Source organism: Argiope bruennichi, chromosome 2 (assembly GCF_947563725.1).
Source record: "Argiope bruennichi chromosome 2, qqArgBrue1.1, whole genome shotgun sequence".
NCBI lineage: Eukaryota > Metazoa > Arthropoda > Arachnida > Araneae > Araneidae > Argiope > Argiope bruennichi.
In genome coordinates, this window is record NC_079152.1 from 49,743,206 (window position 1) to 49,770,150 (window position 26,945).

At 29.5% G+C, this 26,945-nt stretch overlaps 1 protein-coding gene across 2 annotated transcripts in view; it reads left to right on the forward strand.

The window, feature by feature from the left end:
• Positions 1-1,085: 1,085 nt before the first annotated feature.
• Positions 1,086-26,945, forward strand: part of LOC129960356 (GTPase HRas) — a 47,202-nt gene continuing 21,342 nt past the window's right edge. Inside the window, exon 1 of one of the 2 annotated variants that reach the window (XM_056073758.1) lies at positions 1,086-1,370. In XM_056073758.1, the coding sequence (XP_055929733.1) occupies positions 1,340-1,370 (31 nt within the window). In that variant the 5' untranslated portion in view covers positions 1,086-1,339. The remainder of the gene's footprint in view (positions 1,371-26,945) is intronic. The other variant, XM_056073749.1, reaches the window with a different exon arrangement.

Sequence of the window (26,945 nt, forward strand, 5' to 3'; positions counted from 1 at the left end):
AGACATTAGAGAAGTTGGAGTGCCCGACTGTGATGCAGCAGATCACAAAAGGCTAAATAAACGGATCAAATATCGTCTTGCTTTGCAAAAGGACCTCAGGAAAAGATTTAGGTCTGGTTCGTTGATTCAAAAGCCAAAACGGCAAAATAAGTCGACTATTTCTGTTGTTGATGTTGTTCTTGTAGGAAACAATAATCAGAAGCGTATCAACTGGCCCCTGGGACGTGTGACAGAAATCATCCCAGGAAAAGAGGGAATAACCAGACTCTTGGGACTTAAAACAGTTATTTAATTTGTATTTTAAAATCTAAAATAAAATTTCCTATTACTATTCAATTTTTTAAAAAAGCTTTTTAAAAAATTATGCTATGGAGTAAAGTTTTTTCTTTATAACAGAGAAAATTATATATTTAATAAGTTATTTTTATCAATAATTTCAAATTGGAGTATATTTGTGCTATGCGATTATTTTATTTACTGTTGTTCGAACCTTCATGCTTAAACAAAAATCCATTGAATGAAAAAAAAATCTTACATTTTATACTATCTATTCCATTACTTAGCAACTGCTGAAGGCAGCATTTTCCTCTTGATGACAGTAATAATTTATCCGGTAACGTTCAATAACTTGATTCAAATTCACGTTGCTTCAGTCCAAAAAGTTAGTTCTTTACCATCATGCCGCAACAGTTTTCGAAAGCAGTAAAAAGCATAATCAGTGTTTATTGTACTATAAAAAGAAAATTATTTATTGAATTCAGATTCTTTTTATCGTTATTTTTCATATATCCGTGGCTTTCAAAGACCTTTTTCCATTATAGCATAATGCTGGGCACCTGTATTTGTTCGTCGAAAAGAATATGTGACGTCATGGATAAGGCTTTTAAATTATACTCTTTTTGAAGTTATTTTGAAATTCTTCCGAAAGCTAATTAGAAATAATTTTCCATTATTTAGATTGAATATTGTGTAAGAGGTTCATCTTCTAACTTAGGATTTTATATTTAATTATTCATTTTCAGGTGTTTGTATTTCAAATTAAAAATGATTCATTCCGAAACTGATGCTATGTTAAATTATCTATGATGTCGCATAGAATCTTTGCTACACTCAAATTTTGCCCTTAGGTGGTTGTGGTAATCAGTGGTGGTGGAATTAAGAATTTAAGCTGGTAAATTTATTTAAATGCTTGAATTTTGAAATGAAGTCTGCATAACTGTGAAGTCTGGAAGTGCAATTTACCTGAATTCTTTTCTGTTTTTATGATTTTTACTTTTCGAAGTGAAGGACACTTGTAGATATCTATTGCCAGCCATTGTAAACCGGCATTCATAAAATTATGACTGAATACAAGTTAGTCGTTGTTGGCGGTAAGAATTGAAATTTTTTTTGCTATGGGTTATTTATATATGCTTATTATTTTTTTTTTTTGCATTTATCGAACGAAATGCAGGAAATTTGCAGTGTCTGAGTCATTATTCGCATGTGTCAACAATGAAGAGGGCGACAGTGCTAACACACCTAACTGAGTTTGAATAAAAGGATTTCCATTGTATTTTGTAAGAGTTGACATGTGCGTTTAAACTTGTCTGAAATATGTATACAAAAATAAACAGATGCACATATTTATTTTTTGGGTGTGTATTATCTACTTCAATGATATATAAATTCTTTTTACTTCTCGTAATGACATCTGTCGAAAAAAATATTAAATGATTTCTTTTAAGTGAGAATTCATAATTCCTTTTTATGATCAGACGATGCAAAACATATTTAATATGTACATGCTTACTTATTAGTAATATAATGTATTTGCATTAAAAGGTTTATTTATTTTAGTTCCAAATGACCAATGTTATCCAGTGAAAGATAGAATTGTTGATATATAAAATTTTTTGAGTGCATTATTAGCAACATTTTCTACTATGCTTTCTAGAGCATTTTATTTAAGTAATAGATATATTTAATAAATTATTAGAAAGAAATATGTTAAATGTTATCTTTAAAATTTTATTAACTAAATATTTATTTTTCAATTTTATTATATATTTGATGACTTGCAATCTTTGAATTTTTTTTTTCTTCTCATTCTGAATATTTTGATAGAATGGAACTTAAAACCTCGAAGTTATTTAAAAAAATTTATGGTGATGTTGTTCCATTTTTACATAAGAATGCAATTGGATTTATTGCAGATTTACTAAAATGCTTACGTTTATGAAAATACTAGTACATACTTAAAAAAGATTAACTTCTATGAAGTTATTAATAAAAATGCCAAAAATAAATAATTAATGAATGATTCATTTATGCCTTATAAAAAAGACTTTTACTTCGTACAATTTGTGAAAATGGAATTTAACATAGATTGGTATTTTATTACTATTGTTATTATGTACATATTAGAATATAAATTTGCAGGTTATAGGATTGGATGTATTATTTCAAGTTGCAGTTTTTAATACATTAAAAAGATGCTACATTTTTATGGTTATAAATGTGGAAAGAAAACAATTTAACATTTCCCACTGAGTTTTTGAAATTACTAGATTGTCACATTTAGATAAATTTTCATATATAAATATCATATTTTAAGCTCGTTGAATTTTTTTTAGAAAAGTCAACTTTTAAAGTATCAATAAGATTATTTGTATTCTTTGGGATTTGAATTTAATAAGTATAGATTGCATAATCTTCAAGAATAATTATTTATGTATCTTTAAAGGTTGCTTGATATTTGTAAATCAAATGAAGTTGTGAGTTAAAATGAATGCTCAATAAACAAAATATTTATAATTTGGATGTCACTACAACAAAACATAAAAGCATTCTATAAATAAAATAATATATTGATGGCCTTCCGGCTAAATTTTGGGAATACTCTTGGGAAAGACCATATTACTTTTATATCATTTTTTAAAATAAAATATTATGAGAATGGGGGGGGGGGATGTCATATCTCTTGAGCAAACTACTGATCTGTTAAATTACTTTTACAGATTCTTGAAGGGGGAAAAAAAAACTCAAAGAGGAATGAATTAATATTGTCTGAAAATATTTTTTCTGCATACTTGACGTCTCTCCTTGGTTATTAGCTTTCTGATTTAGAGAAGAAGCTTACTTCTCAGTAATTGCTTTTAAAACTAAAGTAAATGCCAGTCTTACGAAATTTTAAGGAGACATGTTAGTTTTTATAAGCATTTTGAATATTCTAGCATTGCAAGATTCAATTTAGTAAATCTCAACTATTCTGACTGAAAATAAACATAAAAACCATTTTAACTTATTGATTTTTTTATATGAATAATAGCTTATTATTTTTGACAAGTCTTCATAGGTATATTACGCCTTACTTTTTTTCTGTTTCCAATTTTTATTTTATAGTGAATTCTAACTTCAAATTTTATCTTCCAAATAGAGCATAGCATTTAACTCTGAAATTTCATTTGGGAAAATGAAATTCCATTTGATAATTTGAATTCAAAATAATGATTACAGAATAACTATTTTAAAGGACTTGTAAATTTTAACTAACATTATTTTTCCTGAATTATGATTAACTTGAACAAACTGTCTGGTATTCATAAGTAATCAGATTTTACTGAAATTTCATTTATAGTTATTTAGAATAGCAATTTTTCAAAATTTTTGTAATTATAAATAATTTATAGAAGAGTTAAAGAGGAATTTGCATACTGGTATATTGGCAGAGCTAGAAAGATTTATTGTAAATTCACTATAAGCTTGAAGTTGTGAATTTGACATACTTGATGTTTGGGAGAAAATACTGTTTGAAGTATGGTAATACGAGGTTAAGTGAAAGAAACACACCAGAATCATTCTCTTGTAGAATTCCTCATCCAATTGTTTCCAAAATTTTTACTTTGTATATTGTTTCTTCCTTTTAAGGTAAACACATTCTTTTACCATATAATTTTTAACATTTTAGTACCTTTTATAATAATTTTTTTTTTTTTTTTGGCACAAAGGCTATAGATTTGGCCATGCTGTGCCTTGTATCATGGAGGTTATATTAGAAGTTTTATTGAGGATAGAAAAATGAATGAATACTTTATATGCTCTTTCTTAAATTTAATTATATTATTAAATATGCAGAACAATTTGAAATATTTTTTTTTCATGGCGAGTTTTATCAGTAATAACTAAACAAAAGCTATGTATATATTCTACTCTAAATAACAAAGTATGAATAAAAAATGGCTATGTAGAAAGAAGCCTGATTTTTTTTTGGTAATTAAATGAATATATGATCTGAAAAATATAAACATTTTTATGAAAGATTAGTATGAAGTTATTTGAAAATGTTATGAATTTACATATTTATAAAACTAAATCCTTGTAACAGCATAAACCAAGTTTTGAAGCAAAAAGAATATTTTGATGAATTTTGAATAGTTTTCAAAATTTTATTTTCTTTATACCAGTTAAAATCGTTTTATATTCCAAAGATTTCTTCATTAAATATATAGCTTAAATGGTTTTTCTAGATATATTTGCATGTTATAAGTATGTTGGTGTATTTAGAAGTTTTGTCAGTAATTCTTGTTCATGATATGTCATAAGAATTTGTTTTTGAATGTTATTGATTCAAAGAATGACTATCAGATGAATTAACTGAGCTAGTGAATATGGATTATTTGTTACATTTTACTTTTTTGTGTGTATTCACGATACGTGAAAGTATTATATTTATCAAATTAAACCTATGAATATTGATGTTAAATATCTTTGGCTCTATATATATATATATATATATATATATATATATATATATATAAATATTTATCCTTTAACTTGCATGTTGTGTTAATGATGAATGAAAACTTTTTGTGCATTTTTAATTGCTACATCTTTTTACCAATATTTGCTAAAACACACAACTTGCTTTTAAAGGAAATTCATACATCTTTAATAAATTTTTATTTGTTATACTGATCAGTGAAAATATTAAATGCATTTATAAATGTTTGAAACTTTAATCAAAGATAATGTTTTAAAGGAATGTGAATATTAAAAAAAAAAAAAAAATCGATATTATTTGATAAATTATTGTAAAATTTAAGATCATGAAAAAAACTTTATTGTATATATATTACTAGTTAAATGAATAATGTACTTATATTTTAGAATAGTTAATAAAATTTTATACTTTTTATAATTATACAATTTTAAAGACGTCCAATTGTGTATTCAGCTTTTACTTTGATGAATTACTGATTTTAAGATGTTTAATTAAAATTGGAATTGGTTGAAAGAAAAAAGGCCTCATTTTTTTTTTTTTTTTTTTTTAAAGAATCTTTCAATCTACAATTTTTCTTGGTTATTTTAACTCAAATTAACTAAAGTAAATGTACTTTCATATTTATTAATGCAAATTAAAATTTTTAAATATTTTTGAGTTTAAGCAGAATAAAAACTTTCAAAGCATGTTTTCTAATTCTTTGTTTTGATTCAAACCAAAATATAAGAATACCTTTGTACATTGCATTTATTGCTTTCCTAATCTTTTGAATCTTCCCCTTTACGTAATGTACATTCAGTATCAGCAAGAGTTGCTACATTATCTGGATATTCTTGTGGAGTTTTATTCGCTTATTTTTTAGATAATTAATTGCTTTTTAGTGAAAAGAAGTATTAAAAAAATTATAATTACATTCTTGAAGGTCTGTATTAAGAATATTCAGTTTCTTCTACAATTAATGTCTAATTTTTTTTTTTTTTTGAGAATTTTTTCTGAAAACTTATTTCTATTCATTTAACACAATTTTTTAATATATGTTATATGGGGATTTTTTTTCTTTTTTTTTTCTCAGAATTATCTGAAGAATACATTTAAGCATTTCAAGAGTTGACAAGAAAAAATTATTTTGGAAATAAAATGATATAATTTTTTGTTTCTGCAGGTAAAAGTTAAGTTGAGACACTTTGCATTTTTGATTAAATAAATTGGTTCTTGCATATCAAAGTCAGTTTAAACTTATATTCTGGATATGCAAAGAGTCGCAAGAAGTCTTTTTTATTTCTTGTTATTGACTTCTTAGCTGATAGACTTTATTTTTACTGCTGTAATCTCCATCTGACTAAGTTTTAAAATTGCTAGATTTGTCCTAAGGTAGTCTCTATGTTATTTCAAAAAAGAATATTAATCTAAGGTTTTGACTGATTATAACTTTTCTATATTATTATTGTTGTGATTATTTTAATTGACTTCCTGCTATGTTCATGAAAGGAGAGAAGGGATTTTGAATTTATTTGACAACTTGTTTAATTTTTTACTTTTATTTTACTGTTGATTATCTTGCTTCTTTATACTATTTTGCATATATGAAAATGTTTTCAACTTTATCTTTGAAATATGAGAGAAAAGTAATTTTCAAATGTTAAATCTTTCTTCATTGTTTGAAAAGGTTTTCCTCCAATAAATAATTCTTGCGAGGTGTTTAAGATAAATCTTACTAATTTTCACACCATTAACAAGTACTTAACCACACATATGATTGAAAGCAAAGGAGCAGTACTGAGAGCAAATGTCTGATATAATTAAATTTTCTTTTTTCTTCACTTGTATGTCAAACTTCATTCTGAGAATCGCTGTTTCAAACTTGTATATGAAGTTCCTTTCATTTGGCTTTAAGATAACTTAAGATTTATTTGAAAGTTTTGAAACTAAAATTCAATTTATAAGAAATTGACTCTTTAGTTGGTGGTGGGTGGTTATTAATGCCCAGTTTCACCTATGCTCAGTTATATACGAGAACAACAATGATACTAAAATGAGGTTGTAAAATTGAATCAGAATTCAGTTACAGTTTAAATATTATGTCCCCTCTTTGAATTTCCTTTATTGTTTGCATTTATTAATAACAAAATCTACTCTTAATTCAGAATTAGTTAAAAACATCCCTGCCATTCGGATTAAATATTATAAGAAATACTAAATGAAAGACAATCGCCAGGTATTTTTAAAATTATATAGATCATCTTATTCTTAGTTGAAATGCTAAATACATGTATCTTCGAATTGTAGTTCTAAAATATGACGCATTTTTCAGATTTCTGTAAATTAATGAATAGATGCAGGAGTGTAGATAATTTAGATTTCTTATTATTTAATACTGTTTTTTATACATTTTTAAGATGTATACTGCCGTTGGAGATTATGCAAGTTTGTTGCAAAAGTATTAGAGAGTTAATTTATCGATCAATTTTTTTGATGCATCTTTCTATCTTACTAAATTTATATGGCGTTTGAAGAGTATTTTTAAATATCTATTGTTTCTAAATTTCATTGAAAATTAATTTATTCCAAAATCTACAGTGATCGAAAAAAGATTTAACTGCAACTGGGTCATGGACTTTGGATTTTTTTTTATAATTTGATGGGACACTGTCTAGAATTTTTTTTTAAAAAAAAGACATTTAGGTGAATGATAGTACGTCATATGATTATTGCATATTTAAACCCGAAATTGCACATAAAATTGGCTTAATTTTTTTGCTGTAGTTGCATATGGAAATAAATGTTCCTGAGAAGAAAGTCTTCCTTATACGAAAATAGGATCTTTCTAATCTTTTCATTGTTTTGGTAATTCTCATCCCTCTCTCTCAGTATTATGTCTCATGTGTTTAGTTGTTATGCCCCATCAGCTGTATATCGTTTGAACTTTGATCCGTTCTTTCGGGTTAGCAGCAATTTTCTTATTGAATTGTCGCTATTTGACAATCTCTGTCGGTACCAATTTTCACGAACTGATGAAATGAATATCTCCTCGAATATTCAAAGTATAACGCATTATTTCTGATTGTCATTAATTTCGTGCATCCATTTTTCTGAGTGGACTGTTGACCTTTTTAAAACTGAATTGGGTAATGACTGTATCATAGTCAATAACTTAAGTTGTCGATTTGGACGAAAGCTCAATGATTATCATATGTTGTATAATGTTACTGCAATATATAATTCTAATGTATCTAAAAGTAATGGATTCATATTTGCACATCTCTGAAATGAAACTATAGTTAAAATGAGTCATTTGATGTTTGGTTGTTGGTGGAAGATGCTGTTAATAGTAACCTTTCGTTTGTTTAATATACGTTTCCTGGGATGCAAAAGAATGATGCTTTGTATTTAACACGCAAAATTTCGAGCTCACTAGACTAAATTATCAAATGTAAATAATATATTAATTTTTGAAATTTCTTTGGTTTCGATTCAATATATAAAATGCAAAATTATGTTGGATTTTTACAATACTTTAGTTTTCAGGATTTTTGAAATGTAGTCGGTTATTCCGCATTTGGGTCCGATTTCGGTTTCTTAATGGATAATCTGCGAGCTTTATAAATTAAATCTGTACTACTGTCATATTTAATATGGAACGCACTCAGATTATGTTTTACATTGGGATATGATGTATTTATCATTTTTACTTTCTCATATGCGAAGTATAAAGAAAGTATTGCAATCATCAATTTGAACCCGAGATTCTGACGAATCTGCTCGTTTTAGACCTCTGAGTTCGAAAAATACCCCTCCCCCCCCATTCTGATCATGGCTTGAAATTAAGAGGTCCCACGTGTAGCTTTTTGAATTGAAAATCCATCTAATACGTAGAATAACATTTCATTTGCCAATCTTTTTTCCAAAAATTTTTAGTCCGTTTTTTACGCGGGAATTTTAAAAACTTAAAAATACTTATTTTGAATTTAAGGCATTACATACAATGTAAAAGTTGTTACTATTTACGAAGTTTCTTTTAAAGAAGAAATAAAAATGCATTATTTTAAATGATGAATGAGGAACAAATATATACTAGTAAGACGTTTGATACACTCTGTGCATGTTTTTGCTCAAGCAATTCACTTTGAAATTTTGCTTAAGAATACTTTGTTAAGTGACAGTATATTGTTATGCCATCGTTTGTCAATAATTATGTCATGTCTGTTTAGCTGTGGCAAATCATTAATAGTTTAGCTAATTGTTTTCTTCATAGTATTTAGTTATAAAGTAATTTTAAACATTATTTTTTTAGATATCACTAGAACTTTATAATATAGTTTCGTTTATGAATACTACTCATCTAAGTTTGATTTGACGCTTTGGATGTACTGTAGAAAATACAAAATTAAAAATGCGATACTTCTGTTTGGAGACTGCATTCTTGGCGATCCAAGAATAAACTCCTCCTATTATTTGACACCGATAAGAAATTACATAGTTGACATATGATAAAAATGATGGTAATCCAATACGATAGGAAGGAACCCCCGAAATTACTTCCGTTGATAGTCTACATCAATAGCTGAATGGCAACGATAAGCGATAGGAAAACTATTTGGTTTATCTCCCCAGTCGCCAAACAAACGGGGCAACTGTCTGCTTACAGGGGAGGAGATAATTACCGCCATAATGCAATCCCTCTTACTGTATCATTCAACAGCTGTGTTAACAACTATATCTTTTCTAGAAAAGGTGACTTAAAACAACTAGGACTTACTTGGGAATGGTAAACATAAATTCTTGGCTTAGCTATCGACAAGAAATATTTTCTTTCCGAATGTAACACTATCATCACTTAATAGCATCATATGCTGCAGATCATGTTGTGCAGATTTTTGTTTCGTAAATAATTAGCACCAGATTTGGATAGCTTTTTGTTTGGTCTTAATCAAATTTCAGGACACTTTAAGACTTATACAGCTTCCATTGTCCAAAACTACAACTAAAATTTTTTAGCAGTTAGCTACAATTGCTACTACAGCTTCCATTGTCAAATTCTGTACGAGTTATTCTTATTAGCAAGAGAAGGCTTAAGTCGAGAATATTACATTTCCTATATTTAGAAGGCATACTGGTAGAATTCTTGATGCAGAGAGAGGGGGGGGGGGCATAAAGAAGGGAATGCATATACATGTATATAATATTTTAAATGTGCGGAAACCTTTAGCTATCTGCTAATATTTAGCTGAAAAATGGTCTCGTATTTTTACTTTTCATAGTTACAATTTGTCATAACAAAACCTTCTTTCTTACTTAAAACTTGTCTTCGAACAATTGCATAACACTTCCAAAAATTCTTCAGTTCCCTTTTCACTATGCATTTCATTCTCCATGTGATATACGTAAAATAATTTAAAATAAATTAGATAAGTATTTTATTTATCTTAAGAGATAAAATAAAGTTTAATTAAGTTTAGAGTTAATTCTTTTAACAGAGTTGTCATAAATTATTTTTGCAATTGGGAATTAATTTTTCTAGTTATTTACTACGTCAGTTTCATAATACCTCGATGGGGAGGGGGTTCCTACACAATGTGCATCAAATCACTGAAAATAACAAAATTTTAGCAACGAAGTAGAAAAGACAAATTTAAGAGCACAGGTTTAAAGAAAATGTGTGCATATAAAGACTTGTAAAATATGATGAGACTGTTTTCTAGGATTCTTATAAACCCTGCATTTTTAATCACTCATGAAATTACTAGGCATGCATTGATTTTACAAGCCCCGAATGTTATCCTTTGCAATGGTTGTTTCAGAATCACAAGTGCTTATTTTGTTTTCTCTTTCTCGCATTGTCCCTGGTTGCCAACAGTTTTTCATTTTTCGGTAAGATCATCAATAATTGCTGCATAGTGGAGATGAGCACAGTGTTGCCATTTAGTATGACCTACACTTAGTTCTACAAACTGTCATTTTGGAGGTTTATTGCAGTACATTGGCCACCGGCTAGGGTCTTCAGCTGCATTCTGGCAAGAGTTTTGGCATGTGTGAGTAGTTTAATAAATCTTATGATTGCGATGGCCAAGGTAGTGTTGGCTTGCCTACGGGCACGTCGAAATGACAGAAATGGATCTGCTTCGTGAAATGTATTTTCCATTCGGACTTCCTACAATCTCTAGCGTTTCTATTGCAGGCAGCTTTGACGGAAGCTATTATCTAGAATCTTCAGAATATCTTAATCGAAGATTTATTAATTATTTCTCCGATCTTTCACTCTCACTACCTACTGATTTAATGATACTTGAAAAATGCGTTTTTCACGAGTGCTTTTGACCGGAATAGAACCGTTTTTTTGCTAGAAGCTTGTACTCCTTCGACTCCTTTTGAGCTTTCATTGCTTTAGCATATTGGATCAGCATGGGATTCGCAATGAATTTATTTAATAGTATTACAATAGAAGTTGTTAAACTTTCGGTTTCTGCTACCATTTTCATACTGATGGTAGGGAATCCGGTTTTTTTTTTAACCACTGAATGCATAGAATATGAAATACAACTATTTAACGCATCACAAGCAAATAGTTTATAAAAACTTTTTAAAGAAGTGTTTCGTATAAGGTATTTTTTTTATTCCCCCCCCCCCTCCCTAGAATGAAGAGCATAAGTTAAGCATGCATTGGGGTTCAAGAATCTAAAGTTTTCAAATTATTTGATAAGTTTTTGGGCATTTTATTTCTTAAGTTTTCTAATCTAAACAAAGTAACTTTTAGCTCGACTGCCATAGTTCTATCTTTTTGGTTACTTGCTTGGGGAAACAGTGAGAAAATTTCGGAATAATCCTATTCGGAAACTATCCGGTTCTGTCAGCATTTCAGAATTTAGGCGGTCGGATGTCTTTTTCAGCTTTTATTTTTTTCCTTTCCTAACTTCAAAATTTTTCTAAAATTTATTTTCTTTTATTTATACAAATTCTTTTCCATGATAATATTAAATTTTTTTTTTAAAGTATATAAACATGCCTGTTTTCTTTTGAAAGTTTTAAAAATATCACACCCTTGTTTTAAAGTTTAGAAGAGCTTTTGTTTTTCGGTTCCTACGCTAGGCCAAACCGATGGCCTTATTTCTCTTCTCAATATCCCAAATTCTTTCGAGCACAGTCATCGCCTTGAGAAGCCCACCTTGCGTTGGCGGCTCATTACCCCCTTCCTACGCATCTTGTTCCTGACGCAAAGCCGTCGCCTTCCGCACGCGAAACCTTTTAGCTAATTGATTGTAATTACACAATAGTGGTAGGAAAATTTCCTATTCACATCTTGTACTGAATTCGTGGAGTGAACCTGTAAATAATATAATAGGACCCACTGACATGTGTTCCTTCTTTTTAGAGTATATCTTCCATAGTATTTGTTGTGTTGATTTTTCGCATAGTTCCATCTGAGAGAGTGAATGCGCGCTAGGCTAAGAAAGTTGTGCAGCTTGCGAATGCGGAAGAGTTTTGGAGTTTAACTTTTAATATTTCAGCTGAAGTTGTGAGGTTTAAAAAGTAGCATATCCTTTGAAGAATTTCGAATTTTTGATGGTTATTTGTTACAAGAATGATTTGTTAAAGTGCAAAGCGACTTAATGAAACTTTTGAATATTTTAGTATCTACCTCCCGTCCTTTCTGTGCATATATAAAACGCTTGGGAAATATTTCGCTGTAAATATTTTACGAGAGAACTTCTGTGGTCTTGCTTTGTATAAATTTCTTTTTGGTCTCGCACATTCAAAGATTAAGAAATTTGAAGAATATTCAAAGCTGTAGTTCGAGACATCTTAGCCTAATGCTTTACCTCATTTATTTTCTTTATGCTTTTTACTTCAATTATTTTCATTTTATTTGAAATGACTTACACTAAATTATAAAGCAACGATAATGCGCGCACATACATACTCTTCTAAAAACTATTGTGAAGAATTTACTAAATTTAGAAAGTTTTCGGAAATTGGGTTTTGCTAAAAAACTAATCTTTTAATAATTGGGGGAAGTAGTAACATCAGTTAAAAGCCAATTATTTCGATTTTGGCAATACAGAAATGGTCTATGATCCGAAATTTTTGATAAATTTGTAATTAAAAAACTAATTTGTAAGTAATTTTAACTTTTAATTAATATCTAATTAAAACTTAAAAAAATCAATTTTTTAGTGAATACTTATTTATCTCTACCTTCACCCCTTCCTTCTCTAAAAATGGATGCCTAATTTGACATTTCTAAATTCAACAGCTTGCCTTGTAGAGCCTTGTTAAATAGTATTTACATCATAAATGTCCATTACGCAAGTTATAGATAATATTCAGTCTTTAAACATATATCATGTTAAAAAATTTATCGGACGTGACCTTCCTCTTCTTAGAAGTGGAACATTTTAAATATAACGGTAGAAAAAATGTTAAAATTTTTAATATAACTATCATATATATCATTTCTAAGACGGTTTTCTATGAAATAAGGTTTTGGCTCGTAGAAATTTCTCCCTTGTTTATAATTCCTTGCAATTATTTTTCCTACTTGTCCAGAACAACGTCGTTCTTCAAATATGTTGCGACGCATGTAAGGCGTTTCTGAAGACTATTCTAGAAATCAAATCCCCTTTGTGATCAGAGAAATTATCTACCGATCATACATGCTTACAAAACACTTTATCGCTTGTTTGTTAATCATGTATCTTAGTCCACTATGCTGTATTCTTCCGAAGGCAAACTGCAGAAGTTTTCCCTGAGGTGGCGTTCAAATATTTTCGGAAATGATTCATCCAAGCTAGTTATCAATCCTTAGCTTTAAAACTGCAAATTTTTGTGGTGGTAATCGTGGAGAAACAAAAGTAGACTTGCAGCTGTGTAAATCTTGGACCGATATCGGAATAATATTCGATTATTTAGTCGCTGAATAAAAATATGGACGTTAAGGCGTCTCATAGTATTTTCATATTTAATTATGCACTTTAAGAAGAATGTAGATATTATATTGCAACTACTTTAACGTGGCATTTATTGTCTTACATACTAATTTAAACCTTACGTTCACGTGAAATCGGGTTGTCATTGCCACCAACTTATGTGTTGCGTCAGCTTTCTAACACTTCAGTTCAGGCTCCAAAATAGGAATTCTAAATTAACAGTATTCAAATATTCGTGGTTATTAAATAGAATTTGTCTGTGTGTTATTAAAACTCTCGACATATTTTTTTTTTTTTGAAGACATCCCAAACTATTTTTGTAGTAAATTTGATTGGTTATTTTTTATACTAAAATTGAACAACAGTCTATTGGAATAAAATGATTGAATATTAAAATTAGCTGATAACATTTTAATTCTGCGTTTCCGTCATCTTATTTAGAATTTCAAAGAATATATACTCAGAATTGTTGCTGACTTTGTGTTATTTGAACAATTCTATTTCTTTCTCTTTTACTGTTTCACGTTATCTTTTTAATTTTAGTATTCCTAATGATTATATCTCAGCTTTCTCTTTATTTGCTAACACTTTTCCTGCCAAGTGGAGCAAAATCATACTCCTTTAACTTCTTTCTCCCATATACAATGTTATTTTTACTTGCTTATTTTAATGACCGTTTGTGTGGCTGAAAAATTTGTTTTAATTTCACTTGATTTTATTACGTACAGCTTGCATTCATGATTCTCCCAACAGAGGTTATTTAACCATTTCGAATTTTATGTAATATTTGTACCAGCGCATTATGTAGTTTTGAAAGCATCTTAAAAGTGTAAAACCTCCAATTGTAATAGACATTTAACCTATACTATTTTATAATCCTTTTGCAAGCTCATTGTGTCTAATGAAGCTTATTTTCAGGATGTCACAACTGCATGGAAATCGGAATTATAGAAAGTCATTACTGTTATACGTTTGCGCAATATCTGACTCTGTGCTGTAATTTTGAATTGTTTTACTGTTGGAAGATGCTCATTCTTGTCTCAAAAATTGGTGAAACATTTAAATTCTTCAGAATAGCACACGGTTTCTAAAATTTTAGTTTTAATGCAAAAGTGGAAATCGGAAATTCAATTTATCCAGTCCGGTCTGTGCTAGCTGAATTGAAACTTTTCATAAAAAAAGGGATTATTTTGTTATTATTTTATTTCTAAAACTTCTTTTCAGGCGTCAAAACGGTATGTCAAAGAAGTCTGGCATATATATAAATTCAAATTCCACTTCGTGCAGTTCCATACCATTTGACAGCTCCGAACGTACACGTTCCTTACCATCTAAAAGATTAAACTGTTGTTTTAAACCCTTTTTCCACGATTCTAAAGAAGTTAAAATGGTAATTGTAAGATTATACGTTTTTCCATCATAATTTCTGAACCAGTCATTGCACAAAAAATATTCTTGCATTAAAAAAAAAAAAAAAAGAAGGGAAAGAAACCTTAATAGTGACATTCATTCAATTGCCGTGTTAATTTTCTGATTTTAAATAATTTTATTAGTTCCAATTCCATATAATTCGCCCGCTTCTGCTATTATTAATGTTAAATTGTAGTCTCCAGGTATTTTAATTTTACTTGTAATACGTAGAGTAAAAACAAATTAATATGCGCTTTCAGTTATACTGCATTTTGAAATTATTACTTTCCTTACCGGTGTGCTCTGATTTTCTCATATTTTAGCACTTTAAAATTTTGCAATGCATCCATTTGGCACGTATTCTTGCTGTTTAACTTGAGTTCTCTGAATAAGGTTTTATTTGATAAGTGTATTAGTTTTATTGTTTATGTGCGGAATAAATCTAGTAAGTGGTTCTTTTAGTGGAAAAAGAGAGTAGAGTAGTAGTTATATTAATTAGAGTTAAGAGTTATAAAAAATGTTTTAAGGGATCTAATGTAAGAATTCTAAAACTGTTAGATATGAAAGAATGTTTTTTTTTACTAACAAATAGAATACATTAATGCAGGTGGAGCCGCGGTACTGCGGCTAGTAGTATATACAATAAATTTTTAAAGCATATATAAATTTATCATTAACATGAAATCTTTTTTTCGTTTAAAATAGTTTGCTAAATTTAGCAATGTAGGAAACTCGAGATGTAGCTGTACGATTTTTACGTAAGGTTCACAATTAGCTAGTGACTTGTACGAGCTAATTGGCTAGTGACATAGAGATGCGCTGGTGGTAATCCAAAACGCAAATTAATGTAACATAGTTGCCCAAGTATATTGGAGTTCGGATCTAAAAATGAGCGTACATTAAATATTTAAGTTTTTGAAAAAAATACAATTAAAAACCAACGAATAATTTAAATAAGCGAGAATAATTATCTATATATTTAAAATAATTAATAAACCCAAATAAATAGTTCCAATAGCAACCATAATTCAGTTCCTTCGAATTTTTTTAAAGTGTAAAATGAATGCTAATGACCTCTTAGATATGTTAGTAGTGGCTGCCTTTCACTTTCAAAAGATATCGCAAAATAAAATTTTGACGCAACCTCCAATCTCAATAACTGAATCAATTTCGCCACTTTGTGTACATAGCTAACCAATCAATGTTCTTTTTATTGTACAAATATAATTTAAAACGATACTTTCATTTAGTGTCATAAAAAGTTGTTCATCAAAGTTAGTTAATATTGCTTTAAATATTAGTATTTTTATCAATCGATAAAACGATGGAAACATTATGCAATAGGAAATTCTAAAGAACTAAAAAGAATTAAAATTCCAATTTCAGTATTAATAACAAAATAAATAATGTCTAATTGTCAAAGAGCAAATAATTTTAATAAAATAATTATAATTCTTTTCATCGAAATTTAATTTTAATAAAAAAAAAAACGTTATGCCATAAAATTTCAATATATATATATATATATATATATATATATACACCTCACATCTAGCATCTACAGTTTTTTAAATTAAAAAAAAAATTCTAGTACCTTTTTAAAACTGAATACATAGCACATCCACCAATAAAATAAGGTTCTTAAAAAAATTGACCTGCGACCACTGAGAAGAAAACATAATTTGTTTTATTAATGAAAACAATTAGGAATGTAACTTTTTACAATATTTAGCTTGATTTTGGATCAAACCAAGTAAATTCAAATTACAGATGGTATATTAACATTATTAATACAATGTTCAAAGGGCCTAACAAACAATGGAATATCAGCGATTAAAAATTTTCGAATTATCCAAGTTTCATTGTATTTCTAAATTTATTTTAACTTTCAGATTGACTTAACAAATGCCGAAAAATCACTGGATAATTATATATTGATAGAATTAGTTTTCCTCCTATTGAAAGATTTTTGTTAATTAATAGCACAATTGAGAATATTTCTGTTTTGCTCTGCGTGACAATTCAGTTATTTTTGGTAATTAGTAATGAGAATCGTGAGGGAGAACAGAAAACACAAAAATCGAACTGAACTGCCCTGCCTTCATCCCCTGAGTGTCACTGTGCAGCCAGGCTTAATATTTTGCATATTATATCACCAAGGATGTGATTCTTCGCATTGCGGTTTGCTGTTTTTTTAATTTCTCTCCCCGCCCCACGCTTTTAAAGAAATTTATAGTTTAATTGTATAAAAAGGACTATCTTAATGATAAAATAAACAGAAATTTTTGTAAAACATGAATTCGACAGAAGGAAAAAAACTCTACAAAGTAGAAGTTCTTAAAAAGAGAAAGAAAGAAAAGAAAAAAAAAAAAAATGTCTGAAAAAATTAAATCTAAAGAAGGAAAAAAAACAAAAACAAAAAAAAAACAACCCTGCTAAAATTGCCAAATTGCATTCGTTGTAAAAATAAGAGGGTTCTCAAAAACATTTTCCACATCTGAATCTTGTATTCAATTGCAGCTGCTTGTTGCACTGATGTTCAAAAACAATAAGTCAGTAATGTGTCCGAGATATTCGTTAACGTGTATTGACCATTATAAAAATATGTTAATGAGTTATGTTTACAGGAAAGTATTGGCTTCCCCTTCATATTTGTTGTTCTCATATGCATTTAAATATATCCTGAACAATATATTTCTTAATGTTTTTGAGAACACTATTTGCTATCGATTTCCTAATTGTATAAATATTTTGAAATGAATATAAAGACCTGTTTGGGCTGTAGTTATGATAAATTTTTTGTGCACTGAATATTGAATTCTTACTTTTTACACGTTTTTATTACGCGCGTTTTTTCGTGCCGTTTTTTAGAATCCCCTTTTTTGCCTTTTGGTCAGTCACATCTGGTCAGTCACATCTTGTTAGTCACATCTTATATATATATATATATATATATATATATATATATATATATATATATATATATATATATATATATATATATATATTACATACAGTCTAATTGACCAGTATGCAGGGTGTGTTGCGGCAAGCAAGCAAACAATTCTGTATAATTACTTTTAGCTTGAGTGGCATCACCTTTTATTGTTGTTATTCTAAAACTACCTATATGCTTGTACGTCTACTTATTGTGAAGAATAAACATATGTTATATTAACGCCGTCGTCTTTAATATATGGTGCCGAAAATTCTATTTGAATCAGGACCGTGAATTTATTCTTCTTGCTTTTTACGAAATAATTTACTTTCTTACTAAATTTTTTATTTATTTATACTTCGAATTCCTGCAATGGCGACGCCGGATGAAACTACAAACAAAATGGCGCAACTCAAACGACTCAACTTACTCGTTTTTCTGTTGAAATAAGTAACTTAAAAGATGATTTTTCAATTGAAGATGTGGAATATACTTGTAATCGTTTAAGTACTACCTTAAATGAAACGAAAATAACGGATAATGAAATACACAATTTACTTTCTGATGAAGAATACGAAAATGATATTTTACAATGTGAAAGCTATAACAATAATGCTGAATTCGCGATTTTTAAAGCCAAATATATATATATATATCTTAATATATATAAATTACCTGTCACGTTTGTCCGCGATGGACTCCTAAACTACTTAACCGATTTTAATCAAATTTGCACACCGTGAGCAGTTTGAACTAACTTAAAAGATAGGATAGCTTACATCTCAATTTATAGCCGCAATATTATTTTATTGCAAATTTATTAATTAAAAACTAACTTTCCCGCCAAAAAAATCTTCATTTTCCCCACCGCCAAATGAGTAAGGCTTCAGTTTTTTTTCCCAACAGTAATGAGGCTAGGCTTAAAATTTTTCGGCTGATTATTTCAAACGATTCTGTTTATTTTCTTAATGTTTGATGCATTTAAAACTAAACATTATTAATTAATCTGTCTTTCAGATTCATTCTGAAGTACTTTTGACTTAAAATAAAGCAGAATAAAGGAAATTAAAAATTTCTAATCTGCATAGCGTTACCCAACTGGCGTAGAAAAACTCACGCATTTGCGTTACCGTAACAGGCGAAGAAAATTCACGCATGCGCATTGTGTTCTGATTGTTGACATGACAACCATTATCAACGTATGATTTAAATTATTTTTAGGTTAGTTACATGTTTTTGTAATTAAATTGTATTTATGTTAGTTATATATTTTTTGTACAGGCTTATAGTTTTAAGTACATCATTTTTTAAGAAGTTTTTTAAAACTGTTTTCGACCGATTATTTAAAACGATTCATTTTATTTTCTTAGTGTTTGATGCATTTAAAATTAAACATTGTTAATTAATAGATCTGCTCATGATGAATCTGAGAAAATTTTGTTAACGAATTTTTGTTATATTACATAAATTAAGATATATATTCTTTCGTGCCCATAAAGTTTAAGCGCTCAGTGACTCTGTTTTCAGTAAACATATTATAAAAAAATGCTATTTTTCAGTAAAAAATGTTATTATATTAATTGCAGATTCATCCTTTCCACTTTAATTTAAAGCATAAATTCTACGGGAGGTAACAGAAACTTAAAGAGATACATATTACGTTATCACTGAATGCCTTTATAATATTATGAGTAAATTATATGACTATCAAAATTTGAAATTTTAAAATATTTTGATGATGAAGTTATTAAAGTAGGAATTGCATAAAATATTTAATTATTAAAATTTTAACAAACATTAAGATTGGCGAACCGGCTGGTCGCCAAAGGCGGCTAGTATAATATAATCAAACTAAATTAGCGCCAACTACAAATAACTTTACTGATTTGGCTATTAATAACAATAATTTGGCGATGAATTTAACCCCTTGCATTACAACGCCTGCTATTCAATCATATACTGTAAAACTGCCTACAATTAAACTAGAACCGTTTAACGGCGATGTAGAACTTAAGCAAAGTTTTTGGAAACAATTTCAGTCTTCCATAGATAATAATCCAAATCTTTCAGTAATTGATAAACGTGTTTTTTAAGAGGCTATTTATAAGACGAATCAAAACGATTGGTAGAGGGTATAAGCATTATTGCCGATACGTATGAAGCTACCAAAATACTCCTTATGGATGGATATGGCGACAAAAACAGAATCATTCAAGCTCATTTGGACTTTTTAGAAAATTTGACGCCAATACGAATTCCATCACCGACATCACTAAACGAAGTTTTTATCGAGTGTAATAGAAGATTACAGACTCTACGTGGCTTGGGAGAGGATGTTAATGCTTATGGCTGAATTTTAACTCCTCAAATTTTATGATCATTTCCGGATGACATTTGCCGCCGTTGGATTATTTTTGCAAAACGACAGAAAATTTCGGAAGGTGACATAACAAAATTAATACAATTTCTCTCGGAAGAGGTAGAAGGCGCACTTAACTACTCTGAAAGTTAGAGGTGAGCAGTCTGTTCAGTATGATTTTAAACCTTCCACTGCTAATTTATATGCTAATTCCAAGAACACTACGCCAATTAAAAAACGTTCTCCATTTTGTGCTTTCTATGATACTAATGGACACTGGCTTCAAGACTGTAACGTTGTAACTGATGTAGATACTAGTAAGAAAAAGTTAAAAAATAGTAATCGTTGTTTTTTATGTACAAACTGTGGCCATAACGTAAATAATTGCCCCGGGAAAGACAAAGCATGTTGCTATAAATGCAAATAAAGGCATCATATTTCCATCTCTAAAACTGAAAATCCAAATTTAACTACCATTTCAGTTACTTCTACTAATAACGTTGATATTATAACCCCTAAATTTACTCATCTGCAAACTGCTCGAATATATGTAATTGGCCCTACTGGTAAAACAAAAGAAACGCTGTGTCTTTTAGACTATGGGTGTCAGTAACTTCATTCAGCCTAGTTTGATCGTCTTTCTGCAACTGGAAATCACTAGCTCAGAAAAACTGAACCTTCAAGCATTCGAATCCATTTCAACAAACACAAACAAGACGGAAAGTCAAATTTATCTTGTCAAACATTTGAAACAACTCAAAAATACAAGCATTTGAAAGTTCAAATACTTATGACTCTCATCCATCTACTCCCCAACCTGTCTCTTCTTTTGCTCATAGTCAAAAGTTGAAAGTTGCTGATCCATCAGACAGTTTAAACGACTTACCTATAGAAATTCTGATAGGTGCTGAGTTTTATTGGACTATAGTGCATACTAAATCTCCTATTAGACTTTCTGCGACTCATGTGTTAATACCTACGGTATTTGGATGGATTCTTTCCGGCAACTGTTCGTTCACTACTATAGTTTATTCTTCTGTTTCTTCAGTTCACAACATTAGCGCAGAAACTTTGGTACGTGGTGTCGACGATCAAGTGAGACGATTTTGGGACTTGGAAACAATTGGCATTAAAACTACGCAAGATAAAGAGATGACTATTCGTAATTTTGAAATTTTAAGTGATTTTCGCAATTCATTTTGCAGAGTTGATGACCGTCGTGATGTAAAGTTGCCGTGGAAAGCAGAGGTGATTCTTATATCGAATAATTGCGAAATAGCACTCAAACGATTTCAAATACTCCGTAACAAGCTCTTTACTCATTCAGACTTGAGATATTTATACAGAACAGATGCAAAATTATATCGATAACCAACATGTTGAACTTGCCGAATCCTTGCAACGAATCAAAGTATTTTACCTACCTCGTCATATAGTGAAAAAACAAAAGAATGACGAAAAGAAATGGCGAATTGTATTTGATGCTTCTTTTCAAACACCAGGATATCCTTCCTTAAATGATGCTCTTGAGCAGAGTCCTAATTTGCTTCCAGAAATATTTGCAGCATTGTTACGATTTCGACTTCTCAAATTCGCAATCACGAGCGACGGACGTCAAGCATTCTTGCAACTTATTTTGGCTGAAGATGATAGAAACTGTATTAGGTTCCTGTGGTTTAGGACAGAAAAGGATATAAATGGAAAAATACACTAGTGAAATGAAATACTTATCGTTTTTCACGTTTACCTTTTGGATTGAATTCTAGTCCCTTTTTGCTTTCTGCCCCTCTTCGTGAATTAGCTAATATGCACTCTGATTCCTACCCTATTGCAGCTAAGCATCTGGAAAATATTTTCATGGACGACTTTGTTATGGGAGTAGATACTGCTGAACAAGCAATAAAATAACTCTTTACCAAGAAATGCAAGATTTAATGGCACAGATAAGTTTTTACCTTTGGCTAAACGGAATACAAACTCCAAGAACTTGCTATTTGGGAACTAAAGGATATCATCTTTAAATGCAATACGCAAGTATTAGGAATTAACTGGAATACCAAAGATGTGTTTCATACAGACATAAACGAAAGTGTTTATCATTTTGCTGCTCCTGCAACAAAGCGTTTACTTCTTAAAATTATATGATCCTTTAAGCCTCTATGCACCAGCAATATTAGTTAGAAAAATTCTTTTTCAAACCACGTGGCTCATGGGAGTTCAATGGGACGAAATTCTTCCTCCAGTCATTGCCGCAAGCTTTAACAGATGGGTATCTGAAATATCATCTTTAAACAAGATACTTATTCCTCGCTGGATTGGAATTTCTGCTACTTCTCACATGTCTTTTGCGATGCTTCGGAAAAGGCCTATGGTGCCGCATTATACATTTGTTTCACTGAGCTTAACGAAACGAAGGTTCGACTAGTTTGCAGTCGCAACAGACTTTCTCCACTTAAAAAGGTGACACTTCCACGGTTGGAACTTTTGGCAGCTCGTTTACTTCACTGTTTTTGCAAAGAAACTGGTTTATATAATCAAACATCTACACTTTGGAGTGATTCAACTGTCATATTAAGTTGGATAAGAAATGATCGATGAAAAACATTCGTATATAACAGAGTCACTGAAATTCTTCAATACACTTTTCCAGCGCAGTGGCGATATTGCCCAGGTACACAGAACCCAGCAGATCATCTTTCTGGTGGAGTATTCCCAACAGAATTACCATATCTAGAAATTTGGTGGAAAGGCCCAAGTTGGTTAGCGCAAATTTCGGACGCCTCCCCAGGCCAAAGCATTTAACAAACGAAGAAAAATTATTAATGGATATAGAAGTTCGTCAAGTAAAGACCCAAACATTGTGTACATCAACTATCCAAACTCCAATCGATATATCCCGCTTCAGTTCATATTCAAAATTCTTGAGAATAACAGCTTGGATTTATCGTTTTCTGAACAACTGTAAATCTCGACAAGATTTTACTTCAGAATTAACGACTGATGAGCTGAATAAGGCAAGAAACTATTGGATTTCAGTTGTACAAAAGCAATTTTTCTGTAGAAAACAACGCACGTTTCAAAAACTTTCGCATTAATTTAAAAAGAATTTTAATCTATATCTTATCCTGAATTTTCTAAGCACTAAAAGAAATCCTTGTATATAAAAATGCATCTCATTACTTTTCAGAGAGTAACGGGTTGAAAGTCCCGTTTTGTGTTTAACGAAATAATTCTTTAATCATTGTTCTGTGATGCAACGAATATTAATTTTTCTTTTCATTACTCTCCTTCCCCTCCCGACTGTAAAATAGGCACTTCTTTGTTTGTATTATTGTATTTTAATTCAAGCATTCTTACTTTTATTTTAGAATTTAACTACACATAATTTTACATTAACTACACTTCTCCAGTTTCGTGCCATTTAATATCAAAGGTTATTGAACTTTCTCACCGAAACGAGTTATCGTAACCAACTGGAGCTTCAACATTGCAAGTCAATATTCTTCATGTGACAAAAAGATTTTAAAAATTCAGTAGGTTATGTTTAAAACCATCGATTTGTGTATCCTAATTAACTTTTGCTATTGGCGGGTATAATTTTATCTTTATCAATTTCATTTCTTATGTAGAACGTGTTACCTTCAGTTCTACCTTTTCCCCCCTAATTTTAACCAGTTCTGTATAATTTAAATCTTGAATATATCGTATTTAAAATGAAAGAAAAAAAAAAGCATCTACAGTAATTCTGAGTGAAAATGATCCACATGCGTTACAAGATTTCAAATTTAATGGATGAATAGAATCGTCCCTATAATTTAAGCTAGCTCTGACATTCTTAGCTTTAATTTCCTAATTCTTTTTTCTCCACAACCTAATTTTACCGTCCGACTCGAAAACGTTATTTTCATCTGCAAAAATTACTTTTTTTCAAAAGTCAAAATTCTCACCTAGAAAGCTTTGAGTGAATTTTACTGTTTTTGTTTTGTTAATATATGGCTTTATCCTGGCAACTCTACTTTTTATCCATGTTTTTTGATTACACGAACAGTTTCAGCACCAACAGATTTTCAAAGTTTTTTTTCCACTTGTACTGTTAAATTTCGTGCACAATTTTTTTGCAAATCTGTTTAACAACCCAGCGTTCATCTCTTACAAAAAATTCCTTTTGACGACTTTTTCTTACTTTATTTGCAGTCCCATTTCCACGGAGAAAACGTTCAATGATATGTTGAACTGTAGAAGAACTTATTTGTTATTTTTGCAATTTCCTATTTGCTTTTATCAAATTTAAAATGACGAATTACAAGTTCACGTTCTTGATAAGTAGCGTGAACGCCCTGTCGAATTAAATTCACTAAATAAATGTCAGTAAATGTGGAAACATAAAATAAAACGTATTAAAACACGATTATGATTTAAATTAATCGTTATTTGCGAGTGAATAAAAATTCGCATTAAGTGATCTTCAAAAGTGTGGCTTTGCAAACTGGATTAGATGTAAAAGTTTACATTCAAATTAGCTTATTCTAATTTAATTATCATAATCATCCAAAATGCGTGTAATTATATTACAAGTGAAATTCTGAAAATTCTCATTCACTTAAGGAAAGCAGACGATATTTTTTTAAAACATATATTATAAATGGAGTCAATTCGTATTCGCTTGATAAATGATTGACGCTCCAGTTCAGATTTTGAATTTGGCATACTGTGCATTTGTTGTTCTTCGACGAGAACATATTATTGCTAGTCATTATAAGTGTTTATTTTTTGTTTCTTATTTTCTTTTGCAGTTTAATTGCAATTCGTATAATCATCGAAATTAGATTTTTAAAAATTTTACTTCATTTTAAAGTCTGCTTAAACTAATAATCGTTAACATGAATAGAACATAAGACATTGTGGATGCGTCTTACTAATCACTTTCATTAATATGATTAGTCTCATTCCAGTTTAAATTTTGTAAATTTGATTTATTTTAAAAACATTATTTTTAACTTTTTTTTTCATTTTAATTGTTAGTTGTATTATTAGCAAAACTCAATATTGTTGAGTGGAAATTTGAGAAATGTTTTCCTATGGCAGTTGCCTTTCTTTTGCTTATTATAGCAGTCAAATGTTTAGGTATTTTTTCACACAAATAGAAATGTAAACAAGACGTAAAGTTTGCAATCGTCAAATTGTACAGACTCGTTTCATTAGGCATTGTCAAACAATAAAAAATTCACTTCCAAAAATTTGGTAAAACCATGGTCAAAAAGGGCTTTTGTACCATAAAATTAAATACAATCAAACCGAACCAAAACTAAAATAACATTTTGAGATTGAATTGTTTCGCAAAATACTCGAAATCAATGCAGGGTCGGGGAGATGCTACGTTTTAATAATTAATTGGTCCTAGATTATATAATTGCATTTAATTATCACTGTCTGTCTTGTTTTGAAAATGTATTATCTAATAATAATTATAGTTTTAAATTTCACTTAAAAATATTGTTCTTTATGGAAATGATATAAAAATTGTCTTCTTGAAACTCGTTTGTAAATATCGTACGAGACCAGGGAGTACTAATGTACAGGATGTGCACAATAATCTTGTCTTTAGTAGTTGTTTTCTAAATCGTTTGGAAGCAAGCATATACTTCCAATTAGAAAAATATTTTCAATAACGTAATCTTAAATTTATTTGTGTTATTAAATATATTTTTGAAAAAATTACTATGAAGTGTTCAGTTCCTCGACTCTATTAATAATAAGTATTAAAATAATCATGATACACTAACGATTTAAATTAAGAAGTAATTATCTTTTCCGCCCAAAACTGACCGTGCAGTGTGAATTTCATAATTTAACTCATCAATGGCCTTTTTAATAAAGGGCTATGTGCCGACTTTCCGGATTTCCCTCGAGGTATTTGAAGTGGTCTAAGATAATAATATTCTAAAACTTCATAACTTGGTCATCTTTATTTGCTAAAGGATTGAGCCTTTTTTTTTTTTTTCTTCTGTGTCATGAATATTTTTCTAAATATGACTGAAGAAAAAATGGCAGTGTAAAATTTTAAATTTTTCAATTTTTTTCAGAAGTACATTTATTCACTCAAATCGAAATACGATTTACATTATTCAAAGCATTTTTACTATTTAAAATATATGCCTGATTGTAATAGTGTAGCAGTTAATGGGAGCGGATGCCTTGCATAATTTTAATTGTATTGTAGTAAAGAAAGTTATTTATGTAAAATGGTCGAGTGATGCAAGTTGTTTCTTGGCATTCAATATTTTTTACATATGTATGAATGATCATTACTTGATATATTAATTTTTATTAAACGAAGACAATGAGTTCGAAAATGAATTAGCTGTTAAACAATAGAAGGTGGATTCTTATCCTTCTATCTACTCCATCTTTTTAGATCTTTCTACATCCCTATTAAATCAAGCTTTCTTTTATATTAAATGAAATGCTTTATCTTGGCTCTTAAAGAGTTGTGACGTATTGCTGTTTTTTAGATGACTGCTGATTATGAATCATATTTGCCTGATGATGAATCAG